The sequence below is a fragment of the Fulmarus glacialis genome, unplaced genomic scaffold, assembly GCF_000690835.1.
Source record: "Fulmarus glacialis isolate BGI_N327 unplaced genomic scaffold, ASM69083v1 scaffold13544, whole genome shotgun sequence".
NCBI lineage: Eukaryota > Metazoa > Chordata > Aves > Procellariiformes > Procellariidae > Fulmarus > Fulmarus glacialis.
Genome location: NW_009207504.1, coordinates 1 through 15,777, shown reverse-complemented (window position 1 = coordinate 15,777; position 15,777 = coordinate 1). Strand labels below are relative to the sequence as shown.

The following is a 15,777-nucleotide window of genomic DNA, read 5'->3' as shown; positions in this document are numbered from 1 at the left end:
AGTGCTGAAAGTCTTTGCAATTTTAATGAGGCTTTTCTGTGCATGCATTTTATGAGTTTTTGAAGACACAATCACATACTACAATTTCCATGAAATCCCTGTTTTCTTCCCAGCAAACAGCACTCTGAAAGTAAATTAGTGCAGCACATGAAAAGGAAACGCATTCTGCAGAATGCAGAAGCTGTGCAATGGACGACGCAGGAGCTGAAGAACAAGAAAGATGATGCGGCTAAACAGTGTACTTGAAAACTGGTTTTATCCCTGCTACTGATAAAATCCTTTGGGGATGCCAGGAAATCTGGGTAACTGTCTTAAGACCACAGGATACTGCCAACCTGCAGAAATACTCTGCAGAAGAACTAGGGATATGTTTGGAATATGAAAGGCTATTAGAGATGGTAATGTGAGAAAAAGAATTGACTAGGTTAGTGTCTCCAAATGAGTGCCAAAAATGGGTGGTTACAGCTGCCTTCTATGACTCAGCTCATCCAAGTAGAAAATACCATTATCTTCTCAGTCTGTTGTGAAATGAGATTATTTTGTAAAGAACTAAATGGAAAAATGTCATTCTTTGAATGTAACTGTCCACATCTTAAAATTAACTTGATACAGTTTCTGGTCGTCCTCTTTTAATGTCTTTGCCTATACCTAAGGAGTTCCAGCAGAGCAAACAACTGACAAAGCCTGCATAAACTAGAGGCAGTTGGGGGAATACCAGGAACCCAGTGGTTCAGATTACACAGTTGTCGCTCTTGTACCTTTTCTAAACACAGATTTTTTATCCCTTGAAGTTGCATCATGACCCAAGTGCATCTGACAGTCTTCTGCCATCTCTCTGCTGTCTTACTCCTTCACAGTCAGAGGAAAAACACCCTCACCCCGAAACCAACGAGAGAAGAACAAGTCTGTAATATTTAGGAGACAAAACCACATAGGACTAATATTCAGTTAGCCCTCACCTCATTTGGTGGAACAATAGCAAAAGGCTGGATGACAGCTGCCAGTGGAATGCGAGCCTGTTTGGCCATATCTGAAGATGATGGGAAGCAGTAGGTAGTACATCGGATATAGCGAGGGCTGGCGTGGCCTAGAACACCCAACACAGGCAGAATGAAAGGCTGTTAAAAAGAACCCACCTATCCCAAACACAAACCAGAAAAATCAAAACAACAACATAAAGCAACAAGTGCATGTGCCAAGTTAAATACATGCTTTTTTCCCCTCCCATACAAGCTTCTGCCCATCTCTCCTCTTTATATGTCAGCCCATTGCCCCTCTGTGGGTAAATCTTTTCTTGCTGCTTGAGTTTAAAGCAGAGATTTAAACATATCTTTTAAAATTTCAGAAGAATCCAAAAAGGATTTTCAACTTGAAATTTAAAACCTTGAAAATTTTTAAGTTAAAAAGAAAAGTTGTCACAACTATTCATATTATTTTAAAGGTCAGGAAGGGTAGAGGAGGTGTTAACCCAAGGTGTAAGAATTCAACTCCCATTCTCCCCACCCACCCCCTTTTTTTTTTTCTTAAAGGGGAGTTTCCCGTTTCATGTCCAATTTAGAGTGAGAAGCATCATTTACAGATGAGAAATTTGAGAATCTAGTCTTTCCTCTTTTTTTTTAAAATTATATTTGATTTCATCTAGAAAGACTCCCAAATCAGTAACAAGGACAGTTACCGTGGTCTTGGATTATGCAGTCTGTGGTGACAAGAGGAGGAACCTGTCCTCTTGTGTTTGTAGCATAGATCTGTCCTCCTCTAGAAGCCTTATCATTTTCAATTACTTGAATCTGACGAATAAGAAGCAAGAACAGTATGAGAAAGGTAAGCCATGCATTCAGTTACATTCATAAACAGTTATGCTAACATCTACACCAAGTAACACTACTGACATTGTCTTATACAGAGGTGCTATAAACCTATCACAATACAGGCTTCTGGCACACTTAACAACTAGAAAACTATACACATAGCTGAGCAGTGTGACTCATTTACAGCTGCAGTTGCCTGTTGGAACTCAGGGGTAACACTACATGTTGGGGTGGATAAGACCTATATACAGTGAAGTATATTCAGTGATACACTGAATAAATGAGTTTTTTAGAGTAAGTATATTGACTGCTAGGAGGACAGACCTTTTCAAGAGAGCCTAGCCAGCAAATTGAGGAGAGTGATGGTGTAAATAAGCCCTTGTTACTGAATCTGGCCTTCCATTCTCCCAGATGAAACTGAAGTGCAAGGTTGCATCACCTCACTCAGATGCCATATATACCAGGTTATCTTTTGTATGACCATAGTTGTGCCAGCTGCTGTTCTTCACAAATGAATGTACAGGTAATTGATCAGATTGCAACAGTGGGAGGGGTTAGCCCTCATTTCTCCTGACTAGGCTCCATACACAGGGTGGTTAAGAAATAAACAATAATCTACATAGTAGATCACCTTCCTAGCTGAGCTATATTTCAGCACTGCCGTTTAGAAAGCAGCAATTTAAACTCCTGAGAAAAGACTTGTTGGCCGTTAAGTAGGATTTCAACACTGGAGCTCAGGGTTTTCATTCTCTAGGTCAGACTACCATGTTGTGAGCCTCCTCCTAGAAAGAAAGTAAAGGAGAGCAATCACAGAAAACTTTTATTAAAATGAGGCAGCTCTGATCATGTACAGATCTACTCTGGTTGAAGCCTAGTTTACAGCAATTTGCAATGTAATGTCATGAAACGCTCATGAAGCTGGCTTTACTACTGAACAAATTCCTTTCCCATTCACTTCCACCCCTGTCACTTCTGCACAGTCCCTCACCCCTGTTTAAGTTTGATACTTTTCAGGATATAACTGAAGTTACATAAAGCTGTGTTTTGTTTCACATGATAAACCAGATTACTGAGATGATACCATTATTCCTCCTTTTCCCTCAAAGAAGCTATCTTTTCAGCAATCTGGTTTAGAGTGTAGCTGAACAGCTGTGAGAGGCAAGAGGAATGAGACAGGGAATTTCTGAAACTGGCTTTGCCAGTGTTGCTGGTATCCCATGGAATTGCATCTTTACACTGCACATGAATTTCTAATAACAGCTAGGGAAGTTCAGAAGCCTCTGTTGGAAAGCAAACAGAGAAGAAAAACAAAATTAGCCTCACAGAGTCTATTGATCATTGTCCAAGAGGTATTTCCTAACACACTGGAAATAATCTGGGGCCTGTAACTTTTTTTTTCAATAAAGTTTTTGTATTGCAATTTAAATATACAATACATTCCTCAGACAGCTTGTTATATCTTCTGCTTGATTACTTTTCCCTGCCTCCTTGGCTTGTATACTTATTGCTAACTCTTGCATTAGAAGGAAAAAGGCTTTGCTCTAAAATGGTCCACTGGCTGAAGAAAGCAAACCACTTTCAGACTTAGCTCTGCAAAGGATCAATGTACCATGGTATTCTGCAGTTAATTGACCTAAATATATCATTGTTCTTGGAAATAATTGTTGACAAAGCCCAGATGCTAGTTTTCATAAATGTTGTCAGAGCACGAATCAACCCCTAACATACGTAAGAATAACGTAAATCAACAATGGCTACAGATAAGAAGTAAATTTATCTGGCAACACTACTGTAATTATATAATGTAAATATAACAAGAGAAATACACATGGTCATACTTATTCCTCATTCTGAATTAGCTTTTTGCCCTTTACAGACGTTGACCCAGATCATGTTTCTTTTAAACATGTCATTTTGATCCTCTCTGTGCTGCTTAAACAAACCTTTTAACCTATTTTAACATCGCTGTCATAGTCAAGGCTGTTTATTCTACATGTGTAATTGAAACAAGACATCAGTCCATGCTTTCATGCCAGACCTCCTTCTCCCCTCTCCCCCCTGCTTTTTTTTTTTTTTTTTAATTAGACAAGACCATTTTATCCTCCCTATGTAAAAAGCACAATACTGAAACATAGGAATGATTGACCTATTAAGGGCATTTGTAAATTATACAGATATTCACTTTAGGGGTGTTTTTTTTTTTTACACAATGGTTTTCAGTTACATTTAACTTGAAAATTGCCTTTAACAGAGGCAATTCCAGTTGTTCATTAACCTCTAAGTGATTATCAACAAGCATTTTTCCAAAATTCTGGGGATTTTACATCAAAACCATCACTAGATAAAACAAATAATCTTTTCTAGAAGGACAAAAGAACATCCCAATTTAAGGAAGCAGGGCTGCTCCCTACTAGACAGTATCAGGCTTTTACCTCATCTCAGTGGAACACAAATTCTTTCCACAAATACAGCAATACTGCCTCAGCAGAGAAGTGGAAGATTCCTCCACCCAGACTAGCTTACAATGTGGTGGTTAATACATTTTTTTAAATAGGAAGTTCTAGGTCAAAGCTGCAGGACACAGCCTGCTTCAAGAATCCCGACTCTCTGAGGACCTTTAGACCCATCCGCACAATTGCCAGAACCAGTATAAGTGTGTGCATCAGAATGTGTTTTCCCCATAAGTTCAGCACATTTTCTCCCTCTATTTCAATCAGCTGTTCTCAATAAAGAAGTTAAATGCAGCCTCCATGTGACTAGCTATTCCTTTGGGTAACAATTAGACTATTTTATTTAAGAAAGATGGACACAACCATAACCTTGTTTTCTCTTTGTCTAACACCATGCTAAGAAGAAGAGACACTGTCCCACCAGTGCATGTTTGGGCATGCTTCAACAGCTGAGCCTCTTCAATCTGTATGAAGCTTAAGCATTAAGTATATTGCAAGCTACTGAAATCCTTACAAGGCTGCAGCAACTGGAAGGATGGTCAGGCAAATAATTCTAGTTGCCTGAAAAGCTCCTGAAATCAAATTGTGATTGGCCTTTGAGCATGGGACTTCTCAGTATTTCCAGGATTGCAGTTTTAGAGTTCACATACCTGTATTCTACACAAATCCTGCTTTAGGTGTCTACCTGTTACTAAGCTTAAGCCTTCGAACTTTCTGGAGTGAAAAGAAAAGGTGATCAGCTGCAGTGAATGCAAGTAATCCTTCAGTACTGCTCACTGTCATACTAAGAATCCTGTTGAGAATTCCTATTAAAGTATCCAGAGTCATAGGTATGTCCCGTGTTAGATAAAGTTATAAAGCCTCTTCGGTACTAAAACTAACGTTATGCACTAGTTTATCCAAAACTGACAGCACAGAGTACAAAATTGCATGTAATTAAGGAACTGCAAAAATTGGAACGTATCTTGTGAACCAAGCCATGTAAGTGCAATTTTATGTTACAAAAAAACCCACCAACTAAAATAAATAGAATATTAGCATTGTCATTCCTTTACCTTAAATGCAGCAGAAATTTACTTTTATAAAAAATCAGTGCCACATTACTTACTGGGCTTGGAATAGAGTCAGGATCAAGCTTCTTCTGCTGTAGACTTGAGAGCTGTGCCGGACCCCCAGGAAAAGCACCAGGATAAGACAGTTGAGATCCTGCCATCTGAGGACCATAGTTTGCTGCAGAGTTATAAATGACAATTCATTTAAAGTATTTAAGTTGTGTTATCAATTTTTAACATCAACTTCTGCCATACAATTCATTCTTACTCAGCTAAATGCAACTTCTCCTTCCCTTCTATTTTCAGCAAGTAAAGAAATGGATTACTTTGGCTCATGTAGTCTGTGTTTGAAAGGTAAACGTAAGACTGGGCGTGACAACTTTGGCTCCAAAGTTTTCAGGTGTATGTCAAGTAGGACGGTTAGTAGAGATTATCACAGCTACTCAAACCAGGCCATTACATTAGTGAGAATCTCTCCCCTAACACCAGTCCATGCAAACTGGTCTAGTTAGCTGGCTTTTTAGTTGTCAAAATAACTGTTTTACTTACCTATGTCAGGTGAAATAATTGTATTCAGTTATAATTTTTTATTGCTGTAGCAAAGCATTTTTGAAAGCTGCTTATGACAGACAGTACTGTAAGACAGAGAGCAACTTAAGCCTTTACAGAGTATAAGAAAAACTCCTTTCTGTAGTATGTTGCGCCTTTACCCATTACTAACCAAATAATTCTGTTCCTGATCCAAATTAATCTCCTTTTTCTAGTTACAGTCTCAACAGACTTTTGAGCAAAAGCATAGCCTGTCTTGAATGTACCTATTGAGAATGCAAATCTTTCTATTCCACAAAAAGAGGATTAAATGTTCATTTTTCCAAGTCAGCAGAACACCAACCGTGAATGGTTGCAGTTCCACCAGTGATTCTCCATGTATGTTTTGTTTTCAATTACATAACAAACATCCTTCCTTACCTTGCTGAGGATGATATCCAGGCCCTGGAGGCTGTCCTGAAAGCTGTTGCAAGTTAGGATTTGGTGGGACAGGACCCGGGATTCCATCTTGTCTGGCCGTAGGAGGCAATGATGGTTGAGCACAAAGGCCATTAACATTATTTGCTGGTGGAGGAACCTGTGATCCAGGTGGTAAAGCGATTGGCTGCTGGGTTGGTGGTGGTAGTTGTGGACCCTGAAAAGATGCCGGATGCCCAGAAGACATGCGAGAGCTCGGAGTAGCGCCAGGACCTGAGCAAGAAACGATGTCAGCTGAGTCAAAAATGATAACCTACTAACTCTTTGTGGAAGGTGTTCTATCTTTGCTCAAAACATTTACGACATACAGGCAATATTGTATCCCATACTGACAATGCTGCGTTATGGGGATTCTGAATGCCTATTCACATAACAAATCTGACCTCGTAGTTTAAGTCTGAACTGATTCAGACATTCAATTTTATTTCTTTTGGCTCCATTTTCAACAAAGCCCTGCAGCTGGGGTGGGTGGGGAAAGAGAGAGGGAAGCCAGCCTTTGACAATTCTTGATTAGAATACACATAAATCGCTATTTGCTTTTGAAATAATATTTAATTTCATAATGTGAAACAACATTCTTTTTACTTAGTAATTGATTTCTCTTATGTGGACTGTTTTTGTTAGTCTGTTATTTGCATTTCACCATGACAGGTTCGATGGAAGATAAATCCACTGATTTTATCTAGTTTACAACCATCTTCTGGTTTTGATGCTAAAAGAGTAAACATGTGGGAATTATTTTGTACACACTGGTGATGAACAGTTTGTTGTTTATAAGATCCAGACTCCTATTAGAATTAAGAGGACCCCGGAAATAGGGGGTTTTTTTGAGACTTACAATCTGTAAATACTTATTACTTTCCAAAACCTACATTTTTTTTTTAGTCAAATTTCTCCCCAAAGACCTACGGCAAAATAATTTTCAAGAAAGCTAAAAAATAAGGTTTGGAGCAAAAGGACCAGTGTATTAATATACAAATATTAAAATGTATCTTCTGTCAGACATGTTAACTGAAAAAAAAATTTCACATGCAAAACACAAGCTCAGGTTCTCAGCTGGTACAAACAAACATCACTCCAGTAGCTTTACAAGCTGTGAATTTCAGCACTCTGTCAAGTTACATCAACTTAGACTTACAGCTAAGGAAAAATCCGAAGAACAAAACCCAACACAGAGGCAGAGTTGTAAAGAATCCATGTCTTCAATGGTTTGAAGGGTATCTCAACCTTCCAGCAAGAACATTATATTACGTAATTATTGCTGAAAGCAATATAACGAAGGCAGGAAGCAAAAAAAAATTTCTGCTCCAAATAATATGAGTTCCTATATATGAAGTGCTCTAGACGTGCTGGGCCACACCTCGTCCTGTATAAAAAGGTCTGAGTTAATTGTGCACTTGCAGTTCAGTACGTCAAGGTTGAATTAGAGTCTAAATTAATTTTTCTAAGGTGAAGTTGTAAGTTTTCACAAGCAATTGTACAAACAGAGGGTCAGACCTACCGTAGTTACGCAGGTTTCATTCAAGTCAAATCAGCAACTCATGAAGTCAGGGTAGGAACAGTGATATAGTATCAGTGCAGCCTGAACTGAAAAATTCACCTTTACACATATCTTAGAAAGATATCAACCACCAAAGTGATCCTCATTTAAAAAATTCATCCTCCTAAAGACACTGGCCTCAGCAAAACAAAACGCTAACTAAATTCCACTCCTTTTAAATGAAAGTTCACCAGGAAATACTCAGGAAAAGCAGATATAACCAAACAGAAAATTAGTGGTGGGAAGTAATTTACATAGAAGAATCACATGATCACATCTTTACCTCATGGCTTAGGTTTGAGATGTTTTCACCTTAAAATAAATGCAAAAAAACTTAGATGAAAAAATAAACTGCAAGATTTAGACAAAAAAGAATAAGAGAGTTTCAAAACAGAGAGAAACTCTAAAAAGCTGAGAAAAATGGAACCCCGTCTGTATATTATTGCTCATGCATTGGCTGTTACTGACAGGATCACCAAGTAATTTGAGAAATGACTGATAAAATAGCTGACTTTTCGGGAAGGTTCATCATCAATTCAGAATTAACTTAAGAATATTGATTTAAGGAATAGGATGAGATTAAAATAAAAAAAATCTAAGCTTAAGCAAATGATAGTGGTCAAAGATTTCATTTTCTGTTTATATAGAAGTTCAGTAAGTTTCTAATTATCATAGTCTTAATAGCTTTAACTGGGAAAAAGTAAATCAGATCAGATAAAACTGATTACCATAGCTATTTATCTGCATGCTGTTGAGCTGGTTAGCAAGCTGCGCTGTAGGTGAAGTGGCTGCAGTATTTGGGTAGGCTGGTTGTGACTGATGACTGTAGGGAGGATAGGAAGGTCCTGTATTGCTTGGAGGTGGAGGGCCTTGAAACCTAAAGGGAAAAATTAGTGCAGTTATGCAAAAAATTACATCAAACAATCATATCTCTAGAAGGTCTCCTACCTTCTCAAGGGTGGTACTGAAATAATTAACTAGGATAGACAGACTCTTAAGAGAGTTTGCTCACATTCTGCTCAGAAAACGTATACTTGTATTAAAATGGTCATGAAGCACAGAGAGAATGCACACTTGTTTAAAACAAAAAAAGACAGTACATGTTTGTTTGCATACTTGTTAAAAACAATGAAGAGTGAGTACGCCATGGCAAAGAGAGAGCGGTAATAACCGTATGAAAGCTTGAAGATTAAGAAACACAAGCTTCTGAACATATCGCATCACTCCATCCCCCTTCCATGCTTATAAAGGAAGATTCCCTACTGGGGATGGCTGAAGAAGATTAGGAGAAAAGTCTGTGAAGAGAGGAAAATGAAGTGAGAAACTGTTAAGGAGTCCCCTGTAGTAGAAGAAAAAAGAACATGCAGGTAGGGAAAAACTGCTTCATGATTATCAGATATGGAAAAACATGAATGCAAGAAAAACAACTGAAGAAAAGAAAGAGGTGACACACATGTGGGTTATAAAGGTATTTTCTACCAGACTATTTCACTCCAGAAAAATAAGATCTCAGGCTATGTCCCAAAGACGACCTATGCTGATTTTCCTATGACCACTTCTAAAACTGAGGAGGGGCCTAGCTGTATCAAGAGAAGTAGAATTCACTTTCCTTGAAGTTTTGATGTAGAAATTTCCTGGCCTAGAAGAGCAGCTCTCCGCAATTTGGGAATAAAACAAGATCAGGTACAAAACAGTAGATGTGCAGCTGTCAGGGCAATGACTGGAAGCTAGGAAAGAGAATCAGTATTTTGCTGGGTTGGTCATGTCAAGTTGACTCTGTTCACCATCTTCAAGACAACCACCACTTCTCCCCATGCATTAGTACATTGTCTTTTACAATTGATCACCAGTCTCTTCGGGTCCTCCTTTACACAGTGATAACACACAGACAACAAACAGGCTTCCCTATTTTGATGCCTAATAAAACATATACATGGCTTTATCTGAACACAAATAACTATACAACAACTAAAAAGCACAGAAGCAGATTAAGACTTCAATCAACTAAAACAAGAATGTTGTTAAATGGTGTGAATTTCACTAACACTAAAATACCTCTAGGTACACAAACTAATTTTGCCACTCCTGGGAGATGAGCAAAATAATTGACATTTGACAGAATTAAATAAAAGAGCTAAGCATATCTACCCACTTATAACTATCTGCAATATAACCACTGTGTAATAAAGCTTGATTATGCCCTCATACAATCATTTTTCCAAGATTTCTTTTCACAGCTTCCACCTGTCCCTATTTTCTCCTTTCCCCACTCCTGTCTCCTTCACTTCTTCCTGTGAGCTCTGGAGGCAGGACAACAGCACTTCAGATAAACTCTTCATAGCCAATCTCAGATGTAAGCAAAAGAGTAGCAGTCATCCATCTGAGAGGGTATAACAAAACTGCACTATAAAATGTCTTTAAATTACCCTATGGAGCCTTGGCTGTGATTCCACAATGAAGCCAAGACATCCTAACAAGGCAGAGAGGGGGGCGGAACTACAGATATAGAGACATGCACCAGCTTCTAGTCAAAACTCGCTGGCAACTATTCACTTGTAAATAACAACTTCTTGGTACCTCACAACAAAGGAGAATTAAGACATCAGAAAGTGAACAAAAAAAATAATGCAACTTCTGTACCAAACAGCACTTACAACACCTTACTGCTGCTTTGAACAAGGGGTCTAAGATCAAGAAGAAAGAATAATTAAAAATAAAACAAAAAAGAACGCATGATAAAGACCAGAGTTGCTGTAAAATGGAACTTAATGAGACTGCAGACCACACTGTATGATCTGGCAGTTTAATATCACAGGGAACCGAACTAGAAGATCCAGTTCAGAATTAGAGTAAGTCAGAACTGCTGAAGATAAACAGGATGCCATACTTAAATGTCAGTGAAGCAGCTGAAGAGAGGTAACAGAGGTCAAATAGCTTAGATCTCATGCATTAATTCTTCAAAGTCACCTATGTGGCTGTTGCCCTGGTGTACTGGGCCCATTTTGGAAGTTGGTCTGGCTGAATTGATGTGTACCAGGTGGTGGAGGCCCAACAGGAGCTGAAGATCCAAAAGGCGCAGTTGACTTCGACACAGCTGCAAAAGAAGAAGTACTTTTATGTAAGAACCTTGTAAGAAAGCACAAGATCGCCAAGAAATACAAGTGTACAGCCCTGCTCTAGCAATAAGAATACCGGCTCTAGGTAGCCCTGCTTGAGCAGGGGGTTGGACCAGATGACCTCCAGAGGTCCCTTCCAACCTCAGTAATTCTGTGATTCCATAAGGACAGATCTTTGGTCAGCTATAGAAGCAGGTATGAAAAAGAACAGATAGTAAAAAGGAAGCAAATAGTAGTCAGTAACTTTCCAGCAAAAGAACCCAAGAAGGACAGTAAAAAAGAAGCAAGAATGAACAGACCCTGCAATTCAATTTGGGATACTGGTAATTCCCTGTCACCCAGTTATCTTTACAGGTAGAGGCAAAAGGACCCTTTGATTTCGGAGACCACCGTCAGAAAGAAAACTTGGAACAACCTTTTAAAAAAAAAAAAAAAAAAGCCTCCAAATGTGGAACCTGTAAACCTATGCTAAAAATGGTTCTTAATTCAGTCTAGAACTGTGAAGAGACTCTAATTTATGTAAACAGCAGAGCTGAATAAATAGCTCTTCAACCTGTATTTCTTGAATTATTTTCCTTTAAATTACTCTAACATCAAAAATTTGTTTGGTACCAAAACTGGTATTTTTCCCAAGTATTCTGATAATTCCCAAATATTCTAATCTAACTACTAAGAAGTAGTTCTATCTTCTGGCTATATTCAGCATTAGATTAAGGTAACACAACTCCTGCTGTCTTTAGTAAGTTTTAGAGAAACTGGGTAAAACTCCTTCTTTTTTCTGTTTTCATGATAACACAAAAATGAAGGACACCACAGAATATTTTAAAAACTTCAATATGCTTGGATACTTAGTTCTGTCATTACCCTAATCCACCATCTCAAATACTAACTTTAACGTAACTTACCATAATCTAAACGTTATTGAAAATTTTAACAAGTATTTTTTTTAAGATGCTTTAGAGAATACTTCAGACATCTTTACTATTTTAACTAATTTCCCCCTGTGATATCAGGCAAAATATTGAGATGGTCCCTCTTGCTGTCACCCTATCTCAGCTACGTATACTAGTAGACTTACAGAGGGAAGAAAAAACCTTACTCTTTGGATATTTTCTACAGCCCCAATTCACTAGTCTAGCATGCCCACTTTGACTCTACTGAAATTAGACCAGCCTGACTTTCATACAGCAAAATAGGCTTAAATTCCACGCTCTCAATTTTTTTTTTTAAGCTTCAATCACCATATACTCATATATTATACTTCTTGAAAGATCTGAAGCCACATATCACTAAGTTAAAATTAATGAAAAGCAAAGAGGAGACAAGGACAGTCATGTTCATCTGTTGGATGTCAATGACATGATCTGTAGCATGATTATGCTGGTAGAAATAAAGCAAATATTCCCTTTGCTTGTAATTTGCTTGTACCCAGGGTGCCCCTCCTCATAGAAAGTAATTGTCTCCTGAGTGGTCAGAAAGCAGATGGGCTCTACTTACCACTCATTATCCAAATACATGACCCAGTAAGCAAGCTTAAGCGGAAGAACACCAACTCATACTCATAGGCAAGTTTGTGTTCAAGAATTCAGTAGGACAGGGGTCCTAATGTGAATACAACCCATTTCTGAGAGCTCGCTTGCCATTAACACGTATGAGTTGAGAAACATTTCTCTATTCCCAGAAATCACCTCTTTTGTATTTGTCTGTATTAGGTATTACTCATAATACAGCATTAAGCACTCATGCACAACGGAATTCATACACAAAGGTCAGATACCCATCTTACGTTAACATCTGAGCATCAACAATAACACACACAAAGCTAGCGTAGGATCCGGTTGCAGTAGCAGTGTAAAATTGAGCATTTTTTGACACAAGTAAGAAAAAGAGATGCAAAATGCCTTCATAGAAAAGCAGACCCTGAAAACACATTTTATGGCAATTTCATACCTGGTTGAGGTGCTGAGTATGAGGAGTTAGGGTCCCCGTAATGCCCATAATGAAGTGAAGAATTAGGTGGTCCAAAACCTGCGGAAAAGCCTCCTATTCCTGGCTGGGATTGGGAATATGGAGGAGCTGCAACATAGCCTTGTTGGCTCATGATGGCAATATTTTCATTCCAAGTATCCTGTCCTCTTCAAGAATCTGTAAAAGAGAAAGTAACACCTGCTACTACTTTTACTCTTTGTGCATTTTAAAAGACGCACTGTGTTTCCAAAAACACAAAAGACACATCTGAGGGCAAAAAAAGACCTTGTTTTCCTTGCTATTACCAGGCAACTTTTCCCTAAGCTTTCACATCTTGATTCTGTTGTTGTTAAAGAAGAAAGGAAAAAGGAAAAAAAAACCAAACCAAACCAAAACACCAACAGAATTTGATTAAAAGCAACCCAGAAAAAGTTTTCTAATCATGAGAGCATTCACAAGACATCTAATTTCTTTCTTGCAGCCAGATTTTGTTAAGCAGGATAAAAGAAACTTTTAAGAAACTTTCAGGAAAGAGTATCCTGATAATTGCAATCATTTAAGATTAAAACTAGAAAATCTGAAGAATTCTGCATTACTAAACCAGATGATTGGATTTCATAAGACTAGTTTTCAGATACAGTGCCCTTGCCACCACGGGATTTGAAGTTATTGAAGTTGTACCCTTTGCAGCCTTGATAGCTAGCTTTCTCTTTAACATGTAAGAGAGAATTTTTTATTTTGACTTTATATTGAGTTTAACAAAAACAGAATTCCACTAAGTTTCTTGATGCCCAAATTAAAACTTGTTTTGAGAAATGCTGAGGATCCAAACCCCGAATAAGCACTTACTACTTCTGCAGAGTCCCAAGTATATAGGTCAGACATCCCCAAAGAACTAAAGATACATGATATAAGATAGCATTTTAGATATTAAATGTTCCTTTGCAACAGCTTTCCCAATCACCTACACTTCGCATTCTTAGGCTTGAGCCATGGATTGATCTCTGAGTATGCAAACTAGATGAAAGTACATCCGGAATTGTGCTCCAGAAGCATGCACAAAGGCACCTCAAAATTACCCGCAGCTCCAAGATCACAACAGACAAATTCATACTGCATTGGCACATGTCAGTAGAGAAAAGCTATCCCTATCAGAAACACCACCTCTAGGCTTCACATTTTAAACATACATTTCTGAAAAAAAAAAACCTGCAACAGTTTTATTAATGTTCCACGACAGACAAGAAATCACTTTGAGCTGGGTACAGTGCCTAGCCCTCCTCACACATTGCCCATGCGATCCTGCAAGCCACACTTCTCAATGTGCCCTAAGATTTCTCAGTTGCAGCATTAAACTGCTTCAGATAGGTAATCTTAGGGAGTTGTCTTCTATTTCTTAGTTAACAAGGTAAACACGGGAAGAAGAAAAAAAATGTTTAAACAGAGAGGCTTCTTGCTGCCAGCCATACTTTCTTCCCTCCCCCACCCCCATCAGAAAAGACGTGGCAGTGTGAGCTTTCGTTGCTCCAAAAGACAAGTCAGCACTAAATTATTTACACACTAGTATAGACATATATATATTTTTTTTATCTATATAAAGGAAGAGATTTTCACTTAGAGGCAGCTGCAACAGCCAACACCTTCAGCTGCGACAGCATCCAGGGGAAATGACTTCCTCCACAGCTTACTCACTCGCTCACACACACAAAAAAAATCTTGCCACGTCAAACTTCCCACAGACAGTATAAACACATAGAGGTTGTGCTGAAGAGAGACAGGAACTCTAACCATAAGCAAAATAACCTAAGTTTATCGAACAGTTCTAGATTCTATTTAACATTGAGCATCTCTTCTCAAGATATGTATATATACCAACACATGATGAAAATAGTTTGGAAGCAACACCCAAAATATGAATAGAAACTGATCACATAGGGTTTTAGCGACCAGGTTCTAACAAGAGACACACAGATTCACTCTGGAAATTGCACGAGAAAGATCAGAGGATCTGCTAAACCCAGATCTTTCCCTGGGTTTGTTTGCTACAAGTGTCACTACACAGAAGGACATGAAAACTTTTTTCTCCCTGTCTCTCTTAACACTAGTTTACCTTACACCCCATAGCCTGAGGAACAACACTAACACAAGCACTTCTCCATGATTTAATTTACCGCTATTACAGACTAGGTTGTAATCTTTTTTTTTTCCCAGAGAATTGCTGTACCTATGCAATGCTCTACTGCACTGACATCTCTGTGAAGATGTAAAACTCTGCTATGTGAATGTAGACATAGGATAACAGAATGAAAAATAGAGGATCACGTTCTCAGGTAACTGAAGGAGAACTATTAACTTTATATTTCTTCAGAGACGCTGTGCTTAGTAAACTATCATCTAGGAACCTATCATCCTAGAGCCCTCCCCAAGGCATGCTGCAATCTCAACTTGACAAATAATCTTTGGGGTGTGTGCATATATCTACACACATGCATATACGCAGAACAGACTATAGCTACACACATTACATTCTGTACTTTTTTTGTAATAACACATTTTAGAACAAGCTATGAAAGCGTAAGCTTAAATTTACTCCAATTCAGTGCAAAACCTGCAAACGGTTAACACGTCTATCCCCGTTAATTAAGAATTTTAAGTCACTGTAACATCGCAACAGGTCTCAATACTCCCGCTCGGCGCAGGACACGTCTGCCTGCCCGCGGCAGGAGTAAGGCACAGTACCTGTGCCTGCCCCCCGTGCCGGCGCTCGCGCGGGCTCCCCGGCTCCGCACAGGTAGGGTGCAGCCGCCCCAACTTCCC

General features: G+C 38.6%; 1 protein-coding gene across 1 annotated transcript in view; it reads right to left on the bottom strand.

Moving 5' to 3' along the window:
• Nucleotides 1-13,093, bottom strand: part of SEC24D (SEC24 family member D) — a 51,686-nt gene extending 38,593 nt beyond the window's left edge. The window contains exons 1-7 of the mRNA XM_009576143.1: nt 12,943-13,093; nt 10,844-10,970; nt 8,605-8,753; nt 6,280-6,549; nt 5,367-5,488; nt 1,676-1,787; nt 960-1,087 (exon numbers count right to left, since the gene is read on the bottom strand). Coding sequence (XP_009574438.1) covers nt 960-1,087; nt 1,676-1,787; nt 5,367-5,488; nt 6,280-6,549; nt 8,605-8,753; nt 10,844-10,970; nt 12,943-13,093 — 1,059 coding nt within the window. The remainder of the gene's footprint in view (nt 1-959; nt 1,088-1,675; nt 1,788-5,366; nt 5,489-6,279; nt 6,550-8,604; nt 8,754-10,843; nt 10,971-12,942) is intronic.
• Between the last annotated feature and the right edge of the window lie 2,684 nt (nt 13,094-15,777).